General features: G+C 48.7%; 1 protein-coding gene across 1 annotated transcript in view; it reads right to left on the bottom strand.

The window, feature by feature from the left end:
* Window positions 1–16,771, bottom strand: part of LIPG (lipase G, endothelial type) — a 33,517-nt gene extending 16,746 nt beyond the window's left edge. Inside the window, exons 1-5 of the mRNA XM_002697766.6 lie at window positions 16,389–16,771; window positions 11,122–11,303; window positions 9,291–9,470; window positions 7,266–7,377; window positions 1,741–1,962 (exon numbers count right to left, since the gene is read on the bottom strand). Coding sequence (XP_002697812.2) covers window positions 1,741–1,962; window positions 7,266–7,377; window positions 9,291–9,470; window positions 11,122–11,303; window positions 16,389–16,485 — 793 coding nt within the window. The 5' untranslated portion in view covers window positions 16,486–16,771. The remainder of the gene's footprint in view (window positions 1–1,740; window positions 1,963–7,265; window positions 7,378–9,290; window positions 9,471–11,121; window positions 11,304–16,388) is intronic.
* Window positions 16,772–17,104: the final 333 nt, after the last annotated feature.

The raw sequence follows: 17,104 nt of genomic DNA, 5'->3' as shown, positions 1-17,104 counted from the left end.
GTTATTCTACTATTTGTTGCCTCCAGAGTGTTTTTAATTTCATTTATTGCATTATTCATTATATATTGACTCTTTTTTATTTCTTCTAGGTCCTTGTTAAACCTTTCTTGCATCTTCTCAATCCTTGTCTCCAGGCTGTTTATCTGTGATTCCATTTTAATTTCAAGATTTTGGATCAATTTCACTATCATTATTCGGAATTCTTTATCAGGTAGATTCCCTATCTCTTCCTCTTTTGTTTGGTTTGGTGGGCATTTATCCTGTTCCTTTATCTGCTGGGTATTCCTCTGTCTCTTCATCTTGTTTAAATTGCTGATTTTGGGGTGTCCTTTCTATATTCTGGCAGTTTGTGGAGTTCTCTTTATTGTGGCTTTTCCTCGCTGTGTGTGGGTTTGTACAGGTGGCTTGTCAAGGTTTCCTGGTTAGGGAAGCTTGTGTCGGTGTTCTGGTGGGTGGAGCTGTATTTCTTCTCTCTGGAGTGCAATGACATGTCCAGTAATGAGTTATGAGATGTCTATGGTTTTGGGGTGACTTTGGGCAGCTTGTATCTTGAAGCTCAGGGCTGTGCTCCTTTGTTGCTGGAGAATTTGCTTGGTATGTCTTGCCCTGGAACTTGTTGGCCCTTGTGTGGTGCTTGGTTTCAGTGTTGGTATGGAGGCGTTTGATGAGCTCCTGTCAATTAATGTTCCTTGGAGTCAGGAGTTCCCTGGAGTCAGGGTTTGGACTTAAGCCTCCTGCTTCCAGTTATCGGTCTTATTTTTACAGTAGTTTCAAAACTTCTCCTTCTATACAGCACCATTGATAAAACATCTACGTTAAAGATGAAAAATTTCTCTACTGTGAGGGTCACTCAGAGAGGTTCACAGCGTTTATATGGAGAAGAGAAGAGGGAGGTGGGAGTTAGAGGTGACCCAAATGAGATGAGGTGGAATCAATAGTGGAGAGAGTGGGGTAGCCAGTAGTCACTTCCTTATGTGCACTCCACAACTGGACCACTCAGAGATGTTCACGGAGTTATACAGAGAAGAGAAGAAGGAGGAAGAAGACAGAGGTGGCCAGAGGGATAAAAGGGGGGAATGAAAAGGAGGGAGACAGATCCAGCCAGTAGTCAGTTCCGATTTTACTTCTTTAAAATGTTACAAAAAATTAAATTATGGTGCATCCATGCTAAAGAATATTACACAACCTTTAAAAAGGAAAAAGGTAAATAGATCTATGTACTCTGATGTCTAAGAACATCCACAATGTATATTAGGACTGAAAAAGCAAAGCTGCAGGACAATGTGATTTTGAAAAGTACCACACGCGCGCGCGCACACACACACACACACACACACAAATAAATCTTCAAAGCAAAAGGCCTGGAAGGATACACACAAAATATCTATATTGGCTACCTCTGGAGAATAAAAATAAGAGTGGGTGTGGGAAATGAGGGGGTATTTTTACTTCTTGCTTTAGGCAATTCTATAATGCTTGATTTTTTTCCCCAACAAAAATGTATTCCTTCTGTTATCAAAAGAATAACAATAATAACTATGACCTCAAAGCATAAGACAGCAGACCAGAGACCACAGGAAGACTGTTGCAGGATGATGAACTATAGGATAAACAGTGTTGAGGGGCCACTGTGGGGAGAAGTGGGAATAACGAAATGAATATTGTTGGGAACAATAATAGCTCAGGCTGATTCAGGAGGAGATGCAATACTTGAGTCAAAAGAAAAACTAAGGAACTCACTTCCATATGCAATCGACCCCAAGACATCGTTGAGTCCACAGCCCGGCTGGAAGTCACCCCCGTTGGGGTAGATGTCGATGTGACCCACGGGCATCTGAATGCCGATGCTCAAGCCAAAGGAGCGCGTGTAGGTGTGCAGGACATCCACGAAGTCCGCGTCGTCAGGGGACAGCCTCCTGTGGACGTCCGCCCCTTCAAACAAGGGCCCTGCAGGATCCAAGCCTACAGCAGAAGGGGGGGCCAAGACGGGCGTGTCAGGGGCACTGAGACCCAGCGGACAGCTGAGTCTGCAAGCGCAGAATGAAGACATCCGCACCGTGGGAAGCCTGCACGGCGTGGTGCCTGCTGTATAGGAATGCTGGCTTTCTTCTCAAGACTCCACCTGACTCAATAAACTGGTCATGAGGTTCAACCGACATGTGGATCCAAGGAACCACAGACTGTCGGAACCGAAGCAGTTCTAGAAAGAACTTGGGCTGGCTGAAACTAAGCCATTCCTCCCATTTACTCTGCCACTGGGAGCCTTCCACAGCCTTGATCTTAGCCAAAGTTTGACAGAATAACCGAGCGACCTGTATCTTCGAGAGGGAAGACTCAGTCTCCCCAGACTGAGCCATCTGCATCTGGGCTTCCTCTTCCTCTTCTGTTAGTTATGAGTCAGGCCCAGGAGTGGAACGGCAAGAGTCGGTGCACCAGAAATACTGAGCATCTGCAGGCTTCCAGAATTCCTCTCTTCTGCAGGCGCAAGCAGAAAACCCTTTGCCTGCAACCCTTCTGTATCAAACAGGCAACACTGCAGAGAGCCCTGGTTCTCACATTTAAAACAGCACAAATATCCATGGGGAGCTTCTTACAAGTTCAGGTTCCACTGTGTAACTATGAAAAACTCTGGAAGGACACACAAGTCCCAGATTTCCTGTGTGTATGTGTGTTGGGAGAGAGAGTAGGGCAGGTAACCATGAAGATAGTGGCAACAACAGAGACAATTTCACCATCTTTTATAATATCTGGGAACTACATGACTATAAAGGGTTTCCCAGGTGGTGCTATGCCAATGCAGGAGATGTAAGAGACATGGGTTCAATCCCTGGGTTGGGAAGATCTCCTGGAGGAGGGCACAGCAACCCACTCCAGTATTCTTGCCTGGAGAGTGCCGACGACAGAGGAGCCTGGCTGGCCACAGTGTGTAGGGTTGCAAAGAGTCAGACATGATTGAGGTGACTTAGCACATATGCACATGAGTATAAAACCCATTCTAAAATAGAATTTGCAAAGCATAAAATGCAGATTCCCTGACCTCCAAGAGATTCTGATTGGTAGGTCTGGTGTGGAACCAGAAAGAAAGGCTTATTCCCCAGGTGATCCTAAAACTAAGTGGTCTGTGAACCAGATTTTGGGAAAAAACTTCTCCCATGCTTCAGTACTATCTAGAAAATGAAATCTGAATGTCTTAATTCACATAGTTCATGTGCGATATTAAGAGAGTAAGTGCTTGTCAGTGTAAACACTAGCTACTCTTACCAAGTAATTATGGGAGCTGAATTCATCCCAGCCTAGAAGGTTCTTTGTTTGCCCTATACACAGAGAGAGAGAGAGAGGACCTAGAGAAAGCGAAGAAAAGATTGTGTGCCATTGGGAAAGGTTTGTTTAGTCTAGAACAATGGTGCTCAACTGGGAGGGGTTTTGCTCCCAAGGGGACCCCTGGCAACATCTGGCCATGTCTGGAGGCATCTTTGGTTGTCACAGTTGAGAAAAGGGCAAGAAGAAGCTGCTGGCATCTAGTGAGTAGAGGCCAAGGATGCCGATAAACATCCTACAATACACAGGTCAGCTCCCACACAAGCGCTGTCTGGCCCCAAACGTGAACAGTGCTGAGGCTCAGACGCCTGGATCTAGAAAGAGCAAGGTAGGGAGGAAAACGACCGAGAATAGAGCTGTGAAAGTAGGAGATGGGTAATAGAACCCTGTTCCCCAGACCCCAGCGCACTGGAACCGGGAAGACGTAGTGAGGTTTGTGGAGGGTGATTTTAGGAGAAACGAAAGGCAGAGCTGTTGTTCAGAGTGGATAGCAAACCTGTGGAACTCACTACTCATGAGAACTGGTAATAACTGAAACTCTACATAGTTTCCAAGAGAAGTTTAGAAAAATGAATGAATGACAGAGGCAGAAAGAGAGCCCAGGCTGCCTGGGGGCTCCCCTCTAGCGCAGGACCTAAAAGAAAGACAGCACAAAAGCAGTGGCCTCCCTGAGAAGCCCTCGATGACTCTTTTTAGCAACTGAGCGGACCCCGTACTGACACAGGTGGCCTCTCCCTGCCTCTCACCATGTGCCCTGAAGAAAAAAAGAAAGAAGAGAAGCATTTTGCTTTGCAGCCAATAAGAGGGGAGCTCTTGCATCAGTGAACAAAAGTCTCCACCAGACAGTCAGCGCCATGGAAACCAAGCTGGGCCGGAGGAATGCCGCTGGCTGACAGGGCTTCTCGAAAGGCCGGCTGGCTGGCAGGCTGAGCCTTCGCCTCCCCAGGCTGACCCTGCCTGACACGTAGCCAAGGCCCACAAACCCCACGGGAAATTTGCACAATTTACTTAACTAGGAAGGAGAGGGTGAATGCATCCAGTCCGGAAACAGAGGATGGAGAAGCACCCCTCCTTCCATTCAGTCAGACTCCCCCAAAGGTGTCCTGTCCAGCAAATGGAATACACACCTGCATGCGTATGCACACACACTCTTGTGCACACACACAACACCCAGGAAAGCCTCTGCCTCCTGGCCTGGCAGGAAACTGTCACAGCTCCTATTTCCCTCCCAGCAGGAGGCCAGCAGCATGGCCCAGTGGTGAGGTGCAGGTCCAACGGCCTGGGTCTGGACCCAGCTCTGCTATCAGGGTGTTAAATACTGGGCCTGTGATTTAAGCCCTGAGTCCTAGTTTCCATCTGTAAAATGAAGCCCAGAGAATTCTTTGGCCTGGATGCTGTGTGCTTACAGATGGCACAAAGTACCGGTCACACACTGAGTACTTGACATTAGGTCTATCTAGCCCGCAGCCTGCAGGGTGGACACTTAGTTCTTGAATGAACAAATCTGCTTGCTTCTTTCTTTATAAGTAACGAAATGTAAGTACAATTAGAAACATATGACCCCTTCCCTAGTGGATCAGGGAATTCCCTCAGAAGCCTAAGAGGGTAAAACTCCAGCAGACCCCAAGTCCACAGATCTCTGATCCAAGCAAGACTGGGGTTCAGGTACCCCCTGCAGGCCCAGGCTAAGGACCCCTACTGGCCTCTGCGCAGTGGCCTCCCTGGCCTCTGGACACCATACAAGCTGCCGTCTCTGGTCCTCTTGCCAGTCAGGACCGCCCAGTTCCCAGGCCCATGGGAAGTCTGAGGGGTGAGGAGAGGGCACAGGCCTCCCCCATCAGACATGCACAGCAACATGCGTCAGGTCAGCCAAACGCCCCTGAGGTGCTGCCTGGCAACTGGACAGAGGCTACTCCTTCTTGTCATGTTCGCCCCGGGGCCCCGCTCCGCGGAGAGTCTACAGAGAAGGGGCCGCGCTCTGGACAAGCTGGCCCCCACGCTCCCCGCAGACGGCCCAGAGCACTGATCAGCATTCTGCCCAAGAAGCCCGCATCTCAGCAGCTCCCACCCAGACAGGCAGCGGGAAGGAACCGGAAGGCTCCAACGAGCCCCATCCCACTTCAGATTCAGAGACAGGGAGAGGGAGGATCTGCCGTCTGTCTCCGTTGCCAAGGACACTGGCCCTGGCGCCCTGGAAGGGACTGTGTATGCTGCCTTTGCGCACAGCCGGCCCAGCTCCACAACACCCGGCCTCTCCTGGGGGCGAGGAGGAGGAGCGCAGACAATAGAACCCAGAGACACTCGAGGCCCATGGGCTTTGCTCCAGCCAGGGGTTACTGAGTAGTCACGTGTGGCCACACTGCCCGTTGGACAGTGCAGGCCCTGCTGACTTGATAAACAAAAGTGAAGCTCCCAAGTTATGCTGAATCAAACAGTTGGATCGAAAGGAGTGTGTGTGTGTGTGTGTGTGCGGGCACGCACACGCGCGCACTTATTAGACTTAAGCCCGGGGACAATGATTTGAGGAGGGCAACTAAACCTCACAAATGTGACTGCACCGGGTCTTCGTTGCAGCATGCAGGATCTGGTTCCCTGACCAGGGATCGGACCCATGCCCCCTGCATGGGGTACAGTCTTAGCCGCTGGACCACCAGGGAAGTCCCTCTATATAGTTTCAAATCTACCCCGCTGGCTTGTTGAAACTCTACCTTTACTCAACTTTCTTTAGCTAAGGACTCCCTTCTACCTGAGTCCTGTTTCAAAATGAATACACATTACCAGGAAGGAAACGATTAACTCTTTCCTTCTAGGTGACCAGTTGGGCCCTTAACGTGTTGGAGGTGTGCGCAAAGCAGGGAGGGAAAATTAGCAAAAGAATGCTGGCAGGAGGACAAAAATTCAGGGCAACAAATTTGCCTCTGACTTTCTCCTAGAGGAAGTTCTGTGTTTGTTTCAGGGGCCCCTGAATGGGAAAGAGTCCTTCCCACTTTTCCCAATCACTACTGCTACTGCTAAGTCACTTCAGTCGTGTCCGACTCTGTGCAACCCCATAGACGGCAGCCCACCAGGCTCCCGCATCCCTGGGATTCTCCAGGCAAGAACACTGGAGTGGGTTGCCATTTCCTTCTCCAATGCATGAAAGTGAAAAGTGAAAGTGAAGTCGCTCAGTCGTGTCCGACCCTCATCGACCCCATGGACTGCAGCCTTCCAGGCTCCTCCGTCCATGGGATCTTCCAGGCAAAAGTACTGGAGCGGGGTGCCATTGCCTTCTCCAATCACTAGATGATGTAAATATCTCAATCAAACTTCTCACATCAGAAGATTACCAATTCTGCCTATGGAGTGTGTATCTCTCTCTAAATAAACTCACTTTCACTTTAAAAAAAAAATCAATAAGATGGAAAATTCAACTTTCTATTGCCAACCTGGGTACCACTATCAGAAAGGTCTCTTTAAGGACAAAGTTTAACCACACATTTTAAACAGGTCCTTATCACTAATAAGTAACACCAATCAAATACTGGAAAGAGGCTGTTGGTGAATGAAATAGAAGTCGGAGAAGAATTCAAACCACAACCCACACTACTCATTCCTTCCCTTGAGCTCCTGGAGCATGACAGCAGAGACTGAAAGTGAGCGCCAGAAGCTTGCAGGCAGGCTTTACCCCAGGGCTGCCCTTGAGTCTCTTTAGCTGTCTGGGTGCTTCCTCACCTTTTGCACTAAACCAGTGGTTTTCCAAGAATGCTCCCTGGTGCTCGGGGACCCAGAGATTCCTCCCGAGAAGGAGGAGGCTCAAATAACAAACTTAACACTAACCACAGATACCCAGCTTTAACCAGAACATCCTTCCATCTGCTTCATATATTGAAGTCCTGCACAAGTTCTGTTTTCCAAGGGCTCTGAGAGGGAGCCCCGGGAGCAGCCCTGAGAGAAGGAGCCACGCTTACCCGTGATTCTGCCCACCGTGCCTTTCACGAAGTTGCCCGCGTACCCAGCCACGTGAGCTCCGAGGCTGTAGCCAATCAAGTGAACATTCCCGAGAGAAAAGTCCTCCTTACCCTGCAGGAAGTCACAGAAGGGAAGGAGTGAGGAGCGTGGTCCTGAGCCCACAGGTGGACAGCAATTCAACCAGTCAGTCATGTCAGGGAGGGGACAGGGAGCCCAGAGGTGGCTGGTAGTGCTGGCAGGGCAGCATGGATGGGACACAGCCAGGAAAGGGGAGGTGGAAAGGGCTTGGTGGCACTTCAGTCACCCCGCAACGGGGACAGGGTGCAGATTGTGACTAGAAGCTGCATACCTGAAAGTGAAAGTGATAGTCGCTCAGTCGTGTCAGACTCTTTGTGACCCCATGGCCTATACAGTCCATGGAATTCTCCAGGCCAGAATACTGGAGTCGGTAGCCTTTCCCTTCTCCAGGGGATCTTAACAACCCAGGGATCAAACCCAGGTCTCCCACATTGCAGGCGGATTAACAGCTGAGCCACAAGGGAAGCCCAAGAATACGGGATTGAGTAGCCTATCACTTCTCCATCAGATCTTCCCAACCCAGGAATCAAACTGGGGTCTCCTGCACTGCAGGCAGATTCTTTACCAACTGAGCCATGAGAGCCCTTCCCCTACACGTTTCTAGCAGTGTCTGAGGTGGGGAGGGGTAGCAGTGCAGAGGTCAAAGCCACCAGACGCACTGGAGACCAAGTGCCAGACACGGTCTGCAGCAGGGTGCTCCCTGCCCATTCTCTTAGGCCCAGGAGCTGCCCATCTCCTCGTCGCCAGCCTGTCTGGGATCCCAGAGTCGAAGCATCAGACCTTGATAGGGAAGGTACTCGGTGATGAGGGTGAGGGCGGATTTGACCCCATGGCTCAGGAACCAAGCTCAACTAAGCAACCTAGGCAGAGGACTGAGGACTATGTGAGAATCCTGACCAGAATTTTACCACAATTCATCAGATTTATGGGCTTCTAAAGGAAGGCCAGGTTAGAATTGCCCAGATAATTGAGTCACTTTGCCAGTGTACCCCTGCCTCCCATTAAGTCCACTGAGCCTGGGCAAATCATTAACCTATAAAAGTAAATGTAAGACCTCAAGATCTGTTTTCCACATATGTTTTATGCAAGGCATTAGGCTGCATTTGTTTGAACCAACCCTCCCCACCCTCAGCCCAGCCACCCTTCAGAATAAGAGCAGACATCAGTAGGTATTTAAGATTACATGCTTTGGGGCTTCCCTGGTGGCTCAATGGTAAAGATTCCACCTGCCAATGCAGGAGACCCAGGTTCCATCCCTGATCTGGGAAGATCCCGCATGCCTCGGAGTCACTAAACCCATGTGCCACAACTATTGAGCCTGTGCTCTAGAGTCTGGGAACTGCAGCTACTGAGCCCATGTGCTGCAACTGCTGAAACCTGACACTCTGTCCATGGGATTTCCCAGGCGATAAAACTGGAGTGGGTAGACATTTCTTCCTCAGAGGGATCTTCCCCACCCAGGGATCGAACCCACATCTGCTGCCTCGCAGGCAGACTCTTTACCACAGAGCCATCAGGGAAGCCCTCACAGGAGAAGCCACCACAATAAGAAGCCTGTGCACCGCAACTGGAGACTGGCCCCCGCTCTCTGCAACTAGAGAAAGCGCGTGCAGCGATGAAGACCCAGCACAGCCGAAATTAATTAATTTTTAAAAATGTTTTAAAGATTACAAGCTTCTGAAGGCATCAGCAAGTAATGACCCAGATGGCAAATTTTCTTCCTGCAAGTAAAGTAACAGGAAAAATCCAGAAATGAATCAATAATTAGAAAGCTTTCTAAAAGTTCCAGCTTCCAAAATATTTTAAGCGATACTTAATTCAGTAAAAATTTGATTCTTAAAGATATTCTCGGTTCACTGTAATAATCTGATCTTTGTTTCCTAAAAGGGTTCGGATTCAAGATCCTTCTCAGAAAAGGAGATGATTCCCTTCAGTCCCATTGTTACCTGAAGCCAGTCGAGCATCTGTGCGATGCTGTGACCCACACCCCTTGTGTTATTGACCGCATCTACGTAAAGCTGGTGAGCCAGTGGGAGCCAGTCCACCACCACGACGTTGGCTCCTTTCTCTCTTGTCTGCAGGGCTGACACCAGTTTGTACAGCCAGTTTTCAAACATGCCACTCATCTGCAGAGAAAACAGGACTTTAAAAAAAAAATCTTTTTCTGGGTTTGAAAAACACCAGTGAATATGGATTTCAGTTCCGTGACCCTCTCCCACAGCCATGGAACATTCACATTGGTCCCCCAGGCCAACACTTGCCCATGAGCGGGGCCAGCCACAGTCAGGATTGCTATGTGGGTGAGTGTCTTCCATTGCCCTTGATGACGTCTCCAGTTTTTCCCATCGAAAATGTCCGAGCTGGTGTCCTGTGTTGCTGCCCCACTGACCAATAGGGCTGCTAGGAGATACATGCTGGTGGCCATGCCGACCTGAGGTTAGCCCTGTCACAGTCAGGCAAGTAAGTGACCTGGTCCAGCATTCAAAAGCAGCTGAGAAGGGTTGTCCTGGAGAATTGGTTTCTTTCTCAGAGATGCAAAGAGATTCTGTCTCTTAGGCAAATGCCGAGTTAACAAATGACCCCTTCCCACAACCCATCTCTGCCATCCCTCTTGACCTTAGAGGAGGGAAGATCTGTTGCTGGAATCCCAAATTAGAACTCAGAGCACATTTTCCCACAGAAACAAAGTGTAAATGGTGACTAGGTCCAGTTGTAAACCTATCCATGAGTGCATTATTAGATAAATAGATTTCCTGTGCCTGGCCTGGGAACCCAAAGGCCATTTACAATCTTGCTTCTAAGGGAAACTGCTGTTCCAAGTTCCAAACAGATTACAAAAGAACTTTCTGGAATGCATTCGTCAGTTGCAGGCAGTTTGTATTTGCATTTTGACGGGGGGGGGGCCTTTAAAAGATCCAAACGCATGATTCTAATCATAGGCTGTGAGGTGAGGATGGGCAGACAGGCCCTTAATGATCCCTTCCATTGCATTCGGTACATAGGTGCCTGTATAACACCCCCTAGCCAGGCCTGACCCCAACAGTTGGTAATAGACCTAAAGACCCAGCAAGCATGTAACGGGTATGAATTTCTCATCATTAAGGGGAGGAACGTCCCCTCCCAATTAGCCCAGGCAGAAACCTGCTCACTTAACAGTGCCATTTTCCTACAGGCTGCCATTAGATGAATGGATAAATCCCTCGCTGGTCCAAAGCTTCTGAGGCCGAGCATTAAAGCCCTTTTTTTGTTCAAGTTTGTTATGGGCTTTTCGATGTGAATGGCTCAGCGAGGGCATAGAAAGACTCCAGTGCCTTTAAATGGAACCATCTCTATGCAAACAGGAGGGCACCGTGCCAACCAGGGCTGGCCAGCCGGGCCAGCTGGCTCATCACAGACTCTCTGAGCCAGTCGACTTGCTTCAGTTCAGCTGAGCTCTCGCAAAGGGATGGCCCCCGTGAGGCAGTGGTTGACCAATGTAATTAAGTGTAATTAGAGGGTCCCTTAAGAGCCAGTGGAGCTGGGCTACTGCCCTCAGGAGAGCCACTTTCTGAAAGCCCACTGCGTGCCAGCATTAAATGCCACCCTGCTGGAGTCCAGATTGCCCCCTCAGCGAAGTGCCCGTTACATTCTTCACAGCTGTCTGAAATACAAGCAGCCCACAAGAAAAGAGGGGGAGAAAGAGCGGAATCTGGAAGCACCAGTATGCTTTTTAATTGACCAAAACAAAGGAGACCAAATCCCATGTAGAGCTGGAAAGCTACCTCCCCCCGGGCTCACCGTCCATCCGTGAATGATGAAAAAGGTTTTGGCTGTCACGTTGAAGCCACAGTCCTCTAAGGGCTGGCTGTGGCCAAGGGAGAGATCGCATCCTTCATCCTCTGGGTCCTCTGAGGTGCGGAGGTTAAATCTCACAGGGGGTTTGGCAGCAGTCGGTACCACCCTGGATTTGTCGAACTCACCTGGGGAGAAAGGACAGAGCGTACGGATAACTAGCAGGCCTGGGTGGTGAGAGATCTGGGGTCCAGTTCTACTTCACTCTTGAGCAAATTACTTAACCCCTCTGGGTTTCAGCTTTTACATCTGCTGAATGTTTCCATCTCATCTCACAGAAGAGTTGCAAAGGCACACCTCACCAATATTTAAGTGTTAATTAGTCACTTGTATCAACTACTCTAGGGCTTCCTACTGTGGCCCAGAGGGTCTCCACAATGCAGGAGACCAGGGTTCCATCTCTGGGTTGAGAAACGCCTCTGGAGGAGGGCATGGCAACCCACTCCAGCATTCTTGCCTGGAGAATCCCATGGAGGAGGAGCCTGGCAGGTTATGGTCAACGGGGTCACAAAGAGTCGGACAGGACTGAGTGACTAACACACACAAACACACACATCAATGACTGTGAATCTGAAGTAAATAAGTCTCCCTTACCTTTCTTCCTTCTTTCTAATCCAAATGAGCTCTCTTTCCTTCCCTCAAGTTACTAATTTCAGAGAACGGGTCCTCAAGTCTTCTCTTGAAATGCTTGGGACCACTTGCATTCCTGGAGAAGGAAATGGCAACCCTTTCCAGTACTCTTGCTTGGAAAATCTCATGGACAGAGGAGCCTGGTGGGCTACAGTCCATGGGGTCTCAAAGAGGCAGACATGACTGGGCAACTACAATTTCACACAGACTTGTATTTCAGAATTCAGAAATTTTCAGATTTTAAACAGGTATTATGATGTGTATATATATATAGAGAGAGAGAGACACACACACACTATATATATACACACACGGTTTGGGGCATTCCTCATTCATCAAACACACCAATAACATTTCTGTAAGGAAATACATGACTACTCATACTCAAGGGTGAAGAAAAAGAAAAAGATTTTAAAGACCATCTTGTTGGTTCAGGTCACTTTTGGATGCCAATTGTGTAAGAATTCAGGTTAGATAATGCCAGGTCTTGCTACCAAACAAGTTACCAGTCAAATTTTTCAGTTTTGAAAGATTTTGGAATTGGAGGTAAGGAACTTTGACCTTTTAAACACTGGGCTTCCCTACTGCTCCCATGTCAATTCTGGCACTTACCCCAAACACCTCATGCACCCTCAGTGCTTCCTGCAGTACCAGACAGGTGCCAGACACTTTTTTACCTTATTAAATAAATTATCGAAGCCATAGAGATGCTCGTAAGAGCAGCAAATCCTCTCCTTTCAGCTCCACCGTGTACACACACACACAGCACTATCTAGGAGATGGCCCTACTTCAAAATACAGCCCATGTTACTGATGGTCCCAAGACCTTTTAACACTAGGTATTGCAAATTTGGAAAACTCAGCAGTGGCCACAGGACTGGAAAAGGTCAGTTTTCATTCCAATCCCTAAGAAAGGCAATGCCAAAGAATGCTCAAACTACCGCACAATTGCACTCATCTCACACGCTAGTAAAGTAATGCTCAAAATTCTCCAAGCCAGGCTTCAGCAATATGTGAACCGTGAACTTCGTGATGTTCAAGCTGGTTTTAGAAAAGGCAGAGGAACCAGAGATCAAATTGCAAACATCTGCAGGATCATTGAAAAAGCAAGAGAGTTCCAGAAAAACATTTATTTCTGCTTTCTTGACTATGCCAAAGCCTTTGACTGTGTGGATCACAATAAACTGTGGAAAATTCTGAAAGAGATGGGAATATCAGACCACCTGACCTGCCTCTTGAGAAATCTGTATGCAGGTCAGGAAGCAACAGTTAGAACTGGACATGGAACAACAGACTGGTTCCAAATAGGAAAAGGAGTTCGTCAAGGCTGTATATTGTCACCCTGCTTATTTAACCTATATGCAGAGTACATCATGAGAAAAGCTGGATTGGAAGAAACACAAACTGGAATCAAGATTGCCAGGAGAAATATCAATAACCTCAGATATGCAGATGACACCACCCTTATGGCAGAAAGTGAAGAGGAACTCAAAAGCCTCTTGATGAAAGTGAAAGAGGAGAGTGAAAAAGTTGGCTTAAAGCTCAACATTCAGAAGACGAAGATCATGGCATCTGGTCCCATCACTTCATGGGAAATAGATGGGGAAACAGTGGAAACAGTGTCAGACTTTATTTTTGGGGGCTCCAAAATCACTGCAGATGGTGACTGCAGCCATGAAATTAAAAGATGCTTACTCCTTGAAAGGAAAGTTATGACCAACCTAGATAGCATATTCAAAAGCAGAGACATTACTTTGCCAACAAAGATTCGTCTAGTCAAGGCTATGGTTTTTCCTGTGGTCATGTATGGATGTGAGTGTTGGACTGTGAAGAAGGCTGAGCACCGAAGAACTGATGCTTTTGAACTGTGGTGTTGGAGAAGACTCTTGAGAGTCCTTTGGACTGCAAGGAGATCCAACCAGTCCATTCTAAAGGAGATCAGCCCTGGGATTTCTTTGGAAGGAATGATGCTAAAGCTGAAACTCCAGTACTTTGGCCACCTCATGTGAAGAGTTGACTCATTGGAAAATACTCTGATGCTGGGAGGGATTGGGGGCAGGAGGAGAAGGGGATGACAGAGGATGAGATGGCTGGATGGCATCACTGACTCGATGGACGTGAGTCTGAGTGAACTCCGGGAGTTGGTGATGGACAGGGAGGCCTGGCGTGCTGCGATTCATGGGGTCGCAAAGAGTCAGACACAACTGAGTGACTGATCTGATCTGATCTGATCTGATTGTCATCATTAGGGCTTCCCAGGTGGCACTAATTGTAAAGAGCTCACCAGCCAATGTAGAAGATAAGGGTTCGATCCCAGGGTCAAGAAGATCCCTTGGAGGAGCAACCCACTCCAGTGTTCTTGCCTGGAAAATCCCAGGGACAGAGAAGCCTGGTGGGCTGCCATCTACGGGGTCGCACAGAGTTGGATACGACTGAAGCAACTTAGCAGCAGCAGCAGCCCTGTTCTAATCATCTAGGATACCGCCCCTGATAACAGGCTAGGAAATTAGACAAACTGTCCAGTCACCCAGAAATCAAGGGAAAATGGACCAAATGACCATACCAGGAGCTTAATTATCCCAGAGTTAAAAAGAAAGAAAAAAAACACAAACAAATGGAGTCATGGAAAGAGAGACTAGAGTGGTAGAGGGGTTGGTGGTGAAGAGGCCAAGGGGGAGGACAATGTACCAGATGTAAAAAGGATAAAGTTCCAGAAAATGCAACTAAATACACATGAGCAGAACTCTGTCATTAATGAACAAAAGCCCCAACTGGCAGAAATTTGAACCATGGACATAATTCATTCAAAATCTCCCAGTTTCCACCCAGATAGCCACTCATAGAGACCAGATGGGAAGTCTAGGGAAAAGGCAAAGAGGGTCTGCTGGCTTCCCAGCACTGACTTGTGGATAAACCCACATAAAGTGAACACAAAAGGTTCACTTTAGCACCTGGCTCTCTCTGACCCCACAGTTCTCTAGCTCATTTCTACTACTTCCAGCCCACATCACTTCTGCCTCTGGGACTTCATAATTGTTCTTCATCCGATGTCCCCAAGCTCATCCTCTCCTCTCCTCTCCTCCAGTTCCTTGCTCAGAAGTCAACTCCTCAGTGAGGAAAGTCTGGTCACAGACTAACGCTACACCACCTTCTCCCTCCAGCCCTCTGTACCTTCTGCCTCTCCTTTATTTTGCTCCATGACACTGAGCACTATTTCTATGTTTTAAGTAGTTGACTGGCTGTCTTCTCATCACTGAAATGCAAGATCCCTGGGGGTATGGACTTACACCTGTTTTGTTCACTGCTATATCCTCCTAAAAGCCTGTGTGCTCAGGTGCTCAGTTATGTCCGACTCTTTGGGATCCCATGGACTGTAGCCCACCAGGCTCCTCTGTCCATGGGGTTTTCCAGGCAAGAATATTGGAGTGGATTGTCATTTCCTCCTCCAGGGGATCTTCCTGATCCAGGATGGTACCCATGTCTCCTGTGGCTCCTGCATTGGCAGGGAGATTCTTTACCACTGTGCCACCTGGGAAGCCCCACTCCTAGAAGGGTTCCTGGCAAATAAAGACTTCTTTGAATGAAGGAAATAACCCCCAAATACTTAGAATCACAGAACATAGAAGTTGAAAGGAATGTTAGCATTTTACAGGAGAGGAACTAGAGATGAAACCTACTCTGGTTCAATTATACTAGAGTTGGGAATGTGTTAAGTAATTTTTCCATTCATTCAGATTAACCCTGCTGCTCATACATAAGCAACTTGGACCAACATCATTTGACCCAATCTTCAGTTCATTGAGTCGCAAAGAGTCAGACACAACTGAGCAACTGAACTGAACTGAATTGAACAACAGGATAGTAGAAGATGAGCTAATAGGATATGGTTCAGGGGTTCCCCACTCTCCTCTGCTTAACCAATTGACCTGGTACTCCTGTGGGGTGACCCTACCCTTGCTCCTCCAGGGCATGCTTCCTCCAATAGAAGAGACTGAAAAAGAAAAGCTGGCAGATGGAAGGAAGACAGGTAGCAAGAGGAGGAGCAAAGGCTGGAAAGACTGTTGGGGAGGAGGAAGAGTAGGCTGGCAGCCTGGGGTTCTCTGCACAAATTGCCCACCAAATCCTCCCCGAAAGCCCTCCTCAAACCAGAGCCAGCTACGCTGGCACCTTAAATTTCAAAGCATCTAGCCGAGATTAAAAAGAAGAGCGCCAGATGACAGAGCTCTTTCTAACAACCTTCTTGCCTCGAAAACCCGCAGGTTCAAAGAGGGCAAGGTTAAAGAGCTGCTGGCAGCCAACTCTGCTGACTGGACAGCATCGATAAGAGTGCATATTAACGGCAAAGGGGTGGAGCCGGACCGAGCGCGGGCGAGCGCACCCGGCAGCCGGCCGGCTCTGGGATGCCCTGGTCAGAAGCGCCGAGGAACAAGTGAACTGCAAGACTAATTAGGAGGAGAGAGTGGACAGCGCAGGCGGAAAGCAAGGAGGATGCTGCAGGGTCGAGGAAGAAGGGTGGGCAAGAGAGAGGGCACCTGGCCCAGAAAAGAAGTTCCGAGGGTGGTAATAAAATAAGTCCACGTTACCTTGCAGCCGTCCCTCTGGGCCAAGGGGTGTGGGGTCTCCCGTGGCAAAGCCACAATAGGCGCTCCACAGGCAGAGCTGAAGAACGGTGTTTCTCATCCTTACCACCTCCCCGCACCCCCTTCTCCAAAATGGGACTTTCAAAAAGACAAAAAACACCTCTCGAAGTTTCCAGCGGTCCAAGACTGTAAGACCCCCAGTGGGAAGCCCTCTCTCCACCAGAGAGAACGGTGGCCTTAGCTGAAGGTGGAGAAGGTGGAAGATGAAAACTCAGCTAAACTCAGCCGCGGGGTGGTGGGGGGAATGTGAAGGGGCTTGAACCAGAACCAGATCTGCCCTCTCTCGTGCCGCCTGCCCAGGAAGCCAGGGCTCGCCACTGTCACCCAGCGAGCTCCCGGCGAGGTACTTTTTAAAAGTATTGGGAGTCATCTGATCCATCGCCAGATGGTGATTTGCATAATTTATTCTAGTTCCCGGACTCTGATTGGTCACATCTTCGCTGACGCCAGAACCAAAGACTCCCCAAAGTTTGAATGAAAGCGCCGCACATCCACCGCGTGGACACTCCGCAAGCGCAGGCTTGTTTCCTCCCCAGGCGGCTCCGGGGGCAGCCGCGCTGTCACCACCCTACTTTTTCCCAGTGTCCATTCCCGGACCCTAGATTCTCTGCCACCCCCTGCAGCTCCAGGGGAGTCGTTGCCCCATAGCCCTGCTCCCT

The sequence above is a fragment of the Bos taurus genome, chromosome 24, assembly GCF_002263795.3.
Source record: "Bos taurus isolate L1 Dominette 01449 registration number 42190680 breed Hereford chromosome 24, ARS-UCD2.0, whole genome shotgun sequence".
Classification (NCBI taxonomy): domain Eukaryota; kingdom Metazoa; phylum Chordata; class Mammalia; order Artiodactyla; family Bovidae; genus Bos; species Bos taurus.
This window is presented reverse-complemented; position numbering and strand designations above follow the sequence as displayed.